At 34.2% G+C, this 7283-nt stretch overlaps 2 protein-coding genes across 2 annotated transcripts in view; one reads left to right on the top strand and one right to left on the bottom strand.

Annotated features, from left to right (window-relative positions):
• Positions 1-2084, top strand: part of LOC106475571 (carbonic anhydrase 7-like) — a gene marked incomplete at its 5' end in the record, with an annotated part of 3990 nt that extends 1906 nt beyond the window's left edge. Inside the window, one exon of the mRNA XM_013936250.2 lies at positions 1435-2084. Coding sequence (XP_013791704.2) covers positions 1435-1569 — 135 coding nt within the window. The remainder of the gene's footprint in view (positions 1-1434) is intronic.
• A 412-nt stretch (positions 2085-2496) lies between these two features.
• Positions 2497-7283, bottom strand: part of LOC106475570 (exosome complex component RRP42-like) — a gene marked incomplete at its 5' end in the record, with an annotated part of 19132 nt that continues 14345 nt past the window's right edge. Inside the window, one exon of the mRNA XM_013936249.1 lies at positions 2497-2651. Within this exon, the coding sequence (XP_013791703.1) occupies positions 2553-2651 (99 nt within the window). The remainder of the gene's footprint in view (positions 2652-7283) is intronic.

The raw sequence follows: 7283 nt of genomic DNA, 5'->3' as shown, positions 1-7283 counted from the left end.
GTATTGGTACTTACATTAAGGATTAGTAGTCTAAAGTTAACCCCATACTACGGTATACAGAAGATCAGGTGAGAAATGCTACACTGGATTGTGTTAAAGAACCCCATACAGGTATCAGAATATCAGGTAAGAAATGCTACATTGGATTGTGCTAAAGAACCCAATACAGGTATCAGAATATCAGGTAAGAAATGCTACACTGGATTGTGCTACAGAACCCCATACAGGTATCAGAAGATCAGGTGAGAAATGCTACACTGGATTGTGTTAAAGAACCCCATACAGGTATCAGAATATCAGGTGAGAAATGCTACATTGGATTGTGTTAAAGAGTCCCATACAGGTATCAGAAGATCAGGTAAGAAATACTACATTGGATTGTGTTAAAGAATCCCATACAGGTATCAGAAGATCAGGTAAGAAATGCTACATTGAATTGTGTTAAAGAATCCCATACAGGTATCAGAAGATCAGGTAAGAAATGCTACATTGGATTGTGCTAAAGAACCCCATAAAGGTATCAGAAGATCAGGTAAGAAATGCTACATTGGATTGTGTTAAAGAATCCCATACAGGTATCAGAAGATCAGGTAAGAAATGCTACATTGGATTGTGCTAAAGAACCCCATACAGGTATCAGAAGATCAGGTAAGAAATGCTACATTGGATTGTGCTAAAGAACACTATACAGGTATCAGAAGATCAGGTAAGAAATGTTGCATGTAACATGTTATCTTCTGTAAACCTTTAAAAATTATTGGATTAGGTTTGCAATGCTTTACAATGCATATTACAGCTTTACTGTGACTAGAATATAACATTAACTATGATTGATAATCATATATATTTACTAGCTGAGGGTACCCGTTAGGGAAGAAAAAAATTGTATGAAGAACAATGTTAGATTACATACCCCTTCCTTCTTCCTTTTGTTATTAATCACTAATGATCTCATTAGATGTTAATTACATACCCTGCTTTGGGAAGGGTAGTAATTGACTTGTTTAACTGATTAAGTACTTGTGTCTTTAAATCTAAATCACAAAGTCTACAAAAAAAGTGAAATGTGTAGTATTTCAGGGTGTGTTCTTTATTGCCCTTCTTGGGCAAATATTTTAAAACAAAATAGTCCATGTATAGCATCAGAGAGTGCCCAGTTACCATACCAAAAATTACAGTAATTGAGCCAGTCAATGCTGGGAAGTGAAAATCAAAGTCTAGAAAAAACTGGAAATGCCCTATTTCAGGGGCTTTTTCTTCCTCTTCTCAGCAAAAACTCCTAAAGCAAAGTAGCCCATGTGCATTGTTGAGCAAATTATCAGCATTTATATTTCACATATTTTAAGCGTAATAATGAAATGCAAATGGTTGTACTCCTGCTTATAATAATCTACAATGCAAGTTTATGTGATCTGCCACGGTTCTGTTATCCAGCTGGAAGCATTCCGTAAGCTTCAGTCCTACTGCAAAGGTCAGGAAAATCCTGGAGGAGAACTTGAAGGCTACATTGTTGAAAATTACCGTCCGCCTCTTCCTTTGGGAGATCGGGAGTTGCGAACTTCAGAGTAACATTCCATCTTCACTATCATAGGAAGTTCTGCTTGGCTGTAAAAGTTTGCCTAAAAAACTTCTTTTTTTTTCAATTATGATATATTTGTAGTTGTTGAACTGTAGTTTTATTATACAACAGAAAATATTATTTGCTGACATAAAAATATCATCTTTGTTTCTTCAACAATGAATTATTGAAACTGTAATTAAAATAAGTGTTTAGCTTAATTCAGGTTATTAATTATATAAAAAGTTTACCGTTGACAGTTAATTAAGATAAATGAACAAAAATTAGAGAAATTATATAATTGTTAAAGATGGAAGTTTTTATTCATACAGTGTTAGATGTACTGTTTATATATGAACTAAAATAGTTGGCTATTTACTTTTCTATAGAAGGAAAACATAGAATCAAAATTTTATTCTTGTTAGTATGATTAACATTGTATTGTGTATTTAAGTACTCTACACTAATTACTGTATTAGCCAACCATGCAATAAAAATAGAAAAAGTGTGACAACCTGCTCTTTAATGTTGTTGTTTTTTTATTCTATTTTACAACTAGTATTATAAATCTAACTGTCAGTGAACAAGTTTAAATTTATATTCACAGGCATATGCTAATTTTATTAAATAACAATTTGAAGTCTAACATTTTTGTAATAAATACCTCTTGTATTATAGAATGTTATCCTATTGGTTATAGTTTTCATTACTTTTAATACCAGAACATATTTCATTTACTGGTGTGATTTTAATGTTTTTCCGAAAATGACTTCAAAGAAAAAAATACAATGGAATGTCTAATTTGCTTTCTACATTATAAATTTACAATCTAGACTATGTATAAATACCAGCTAGTGTTTGGGAACATCCATATCTTTCAAGCCAGTTTATCTAAATATTATGATATGTAATGGAATATCAAAACACTTGAAAACAAGTACGGTGAAAAGTAAAATTTTAATGTATAACAAGCTTACAAAGTACTTCATATTTTTTATGTTAAAAAACCCCTCCTATCTTTCTTTACTGAAGACTCCAACTTGACTTTCTCTACAAGTTGTTGATTTAGGTTGATACCTATTTCCTGTGCTGTCTGGAAAATAATTAAAAAATATATAAACTGGTACACTAATGCAGTCATAAAGCACTTTGCTACATTTAAAAGTTATATAAAGGAGTTTAGATACAATATACATAAAAAAGTATTATATGATAGGTCTATACAGTATGGTATCAAATAACTATCTATGGTCCTTATTTGCAGATACAATTTCAGGTTAAAATATCTAAATCTCTGACCCCCTAATTTTGTTCCCATGTACAGAAAAACATTAAATGTTAAACTTCATCCATTTTGGATCATATTTAGAGGTTGCTAAATAAGACTGAATCTAGACTGCAGTGGTCTGGTAGTGTGTGATATAAAACATATTTATGTATTATAAATGATTTATTTTATTGCATGAATTACATGATTACATGATTTTGGTGTGGTTAGTCATTTTCCAATGGTATAATTACATGATTGTGGTGTGGTTAGTTCATTTTCCAATGGTCTAATTACATGATTTTGGTGTGGTTAGTCATTTTTCAATGGTATAATTACATGATTTTGGTGTGGTTAGTCATTTTTCAATGGTATAATTACATGATTTTGGTGTGGTTAGTCATTTTTCAGTGGTATAATTGCATGATTTTGGTGTGGTTAGTCATTTTTAAATGGTATAATTACATGATTTTGGTGTGGTTAGTCATTTTTCAATGGTATAATTACCTGATTTTGGTGTGGTTAGTCATTTTTAAATGGTATAATTCATGATTTTGGTGTGGTTAGTCATTTTTCAGTGGTATAATTACATGATTTTGGTGTGGTTAGTCATTTTTCAGTGATATAATTACATGATTTTGGTGTGGTTAGTCATTTTTCCATTGTCATTGTTTCCTTCTTGCTGTTAAGAAAGCATTATCTATGATCCTGCACAACTCAAAGATGGAATTATTTCTGTTTTTTCTTGTTGTTGTGATGGCATTATACTCATCGATAAGGTCCACACCCCTTTCAGCATCGTCATTTACCACATTCAGGTGTTGAACTGTCTGCAGTCTTCTCTGAGCTCCCACGACTCGAGGTCATAATCCATAAATCCAGATGGAATTTAAAGATGCCTCAAGATATTGTATTCTTGGTAACAAAATTTTCAATTCCCATTTCATCAGACTTCTTGATATTCAGCTGGATGGTTCATCCATGCTTTCCTTCTTCTTTGGTACATTGTTTGTTCTGTTTCTGTGGGTACAGCTGAATCAAAGAATGTGAAATAAACGAGTTCCTCATTAAGATGCCATAGATGTCCAGAAAATATTTTACAGGCAGATTTTAAAAGAGCAGAATTCACCCTGTTGTACTTAACAAGACATTCTGAGAAGTTAAGATTATTGTGAGGAGCAGAAATGGTACGAGGAACAGTGAACCATGTTCCAAGATGTAATGTCATACAGTGAGCTTAAACTGTCCCATAAATATCCAGATCTCAAGGGTATATATATATATATATGTCATACATGCTGCAGTGCTCCAGGTACTATAAATTGTGCTTCACAAAAAGGGATGCCACCAAGAAATATTACGGCTAGTTCATGAAGCTCTCGATAATCATATAAGAAAATGATTGACCTGATATTGTGTTGTAGAAATGATAAAAACTACTGTCACATCATACAGATTATTCTACAAGTAAAACGTGACAACATGCATTATTTACTTGTGGAACATTCTTGAATATATAAACTATCAAATATTCCAAAATGTGCTAGAACCTTCCAGAATATGCAGATATAACGTGAGCTACAGGGTAAAATTACAACAATCTTGAGCAACCACTAAATATTATTCAAAATGGATGTGGTATGAATTATTTATATATTGGAACAAAATGAGGGGGCACGAGATGTTGTAATTGAAAACTTTAAAAATAAGGACCACCCTAATACATATATAATATCATAGAGTAGCCGATATTAGAAAATAGTGATGATGTAAATGGAATGCAATATCCTAAGTACTTATGTATTTCTTTAGAGAAAATCTCATGAGTGTTGCAACAGAAAAGCAAGGCAGTTTCATTGATAACTGCGTCTATAAAAAAAGTACTTCAATAAAATCTACTCTGCGATGTAATGCTGTGATTGATAGCTCATTTTTAAACTAAAATTTCAATAAATTCCTTTTTCTCGTGGATGGTCAACATTAGTGAATGTCCAATATGAGTACATTGTTATAGAACTGTGAGACAATTCGAGAAAAGGCCGCAGGCCCAACAGCCCTCCACAGGAAGTAGCAGTTATACCTGCCCGGAGGGTGGGTATTTCTGCTAGATATAATAAGTAAACAAATCTCCTTTCACTGTCTGGAGTGACTGACATTTTCATGTACTTGAGTGCACAAAGTAACCAAAATAATCATTACAGTTGACTACAAGCTAATAACTTGACCATGATGAAAAACCAATCACATACCTACAATGACTTTACATTATAGTAAAATGAAAACACCTAATATGAGATAAGGTTCAACATTTTGATAGGATTGATGTCAACCTCTTGTTTTAGCTGTTTTGATTTTACTAGTAATTTTATTTGCGATATCTCCTGTTTTATCATCTCTACAGTTTTTTTATTAGACTCGTGAGATAAAACAGTCCAGGAGCAGAAAACTACAACTATTTCATGTCTACATCTTTTTCATCAGAATTTATTGATGATTAGCCTAGGATGACAGATGTTGGAATGTAATGCAATTTACATTTATCTGAGTCAGACCATGATGTGTTTAACTTATCTTAGCCAGACTGTATATGTAACTCAGGAGAGCTTTGCATTGTTATTAAAAATAACTTATTGTGGACATTTTTTTTTCCGTAACAATGATTTTACTGTATCCAGGGTTCATACACTTTCTTACATGTGAAATTCCATAACTTTCCATGACCTTTCAAGCCAGAATTCCATGACTTTTGAACAAAGTTTTACATGGTAGACCAAAAAATTTGATCCCAAAGCAAAGTGTATATACTGCACCGTCTCTTCTTTTGCATCCCCCCCATTAACAACAACAAAATATTTACATTATGCATTATTTGTGGCATTTAGCTGATCAGTTTGTTTCTGTGTCATCAAGAATTTGTAAAGTAAGACACAGTGGACAAGTTTGCAGAGGAAGCTAAATCAACTGACAGTTTGACATGTATATCAAAATCAAACAGTCTCCTATGTTAACAAGCGTGTTAACAGCTCTGTATGTACAGTAGAGGAGATGTCTAAAGTAGAAATCATTCAGAAACAAATTGATGAACAGCTCAATGCCATCAAGAATTCGTAAATTAAGACTCTGCATTGCAGACAAGTTTGCAGAGGAAGCTGAATCAACTTCAAACAGCTACTGACGTACAGCAAAGATGTCTCAAGAAGAACTCATTTTCAGCTGTTCATCAATTTGTTTCTGAATCACTTCTAACTGGGACATCTTCTCCTTTGCTGTACGTCGGAGGCTGTTTGATTTGGATATACAAGTTAATCTGCCAGTTGACTCGGCTTCCTCTGCAAAATTGTCTGCTGATTCTTGAAGACTTTTGATATCTGCTTGCAGTCTAGACTTCTTAGCTTTCAGTTCATCTATCTCATCAAGCAGTCCTTTCCTTTTTCTTTCCTTCTTTTCCTTCTCACGTTTCTGCTCATCAAGATACATATGGTATTTTTGCCTACCTGCTGAAGCGGCTAACATGAGCGACTTGTCGATAATAATGTTCTGAATTCCTCCTACGTATTTGATATGATCATATATAGCCCTGAAAGATATTAGCGAGTGCCCTAGAAGATTGTCCTCTTCAACTTCGTTGTTGACGGAGAATCCACTTTCAATAGAGGCAAGCAGCATGCGGACCACCTTTAATAAAGATGAATAGCGAGACTCAGACAGAAATGTGCACATCAGAGAGTCCAGTCTGTCTTTCTTCGGATCAAATTCTCTCATCTCTGTGCTTCTTGATGCCTCATCACATGCTTCTGAGTATTCTCTTCGGATGTCATCACATGAATCCTCAAGTCTGTTTGCATCAGTAAGGGAGCTAAGCATCCTTTTCAGCTTTGCAGTAGAGTTTTCTTTGTCTTTTGCCATGCTCTTTGGATTTAAGCATCCCATATTTCTCACAAGTGCATACTTAAGCGGACATCTGTCAATGAGCTTGAGGGTAATTGCAGCAAGAAACTGTTTTGCTTGGACGCGAAATTCCAGAATCCTTCGCTCACTGATGATGTTTTTTGCTTTCAGATCCTTTAGCTTTTTCTCAGTGTAGAATCCAATATCGACCTTGTTCAAAGGCAGCTGAATGGCCTCGCTGCTAATATCTACCTGCATTATCTTGTAAGGAGAAGTAAGGGTACTCCTGTCAAGTTTTAAGAATCGCTGCATAATGGAAGCAACCATTCTGGTTATCTCTTCGGCGAAGAAGGGCAACATTGGCGCATCAGTTTGGTAGTCTGTTAGAAAGGGATTGACCAACTTTGCCACCGATATGAAAAAGCTCAGTCTTGCTGGAAAATCAGTCATCTTGGTACACTTCTGAACAGTTTCAAACGACTTGTTCTTTGGGTGAGAGATTTTCTTCTCTTCAACTGCCTTAACATACATACATACATTCTCCCAGATGTTGATCGCTCTCTCTGCAAT

Source organism: Limulus polyphemus, unplaced genomic scaffold, assembly GCF_000517525.1.
Source record: "Limulus polyphemus unplaced genomic scaffold, Limulus_polyphemus-2.1.2 Scaffold8819, whole genome shotgun sequence".
NCBI classification, from domain to species: Eukaryota; Metazoa; Arthropoda; class Merostomata; order Xiphosura; family Limulidae; genus Limulus; species Limulus polyphemus.
Note: the sequence above shows the minus strand (reverse complement) of the source record. Positions and strands in the feature narration are given on the sequence as shown.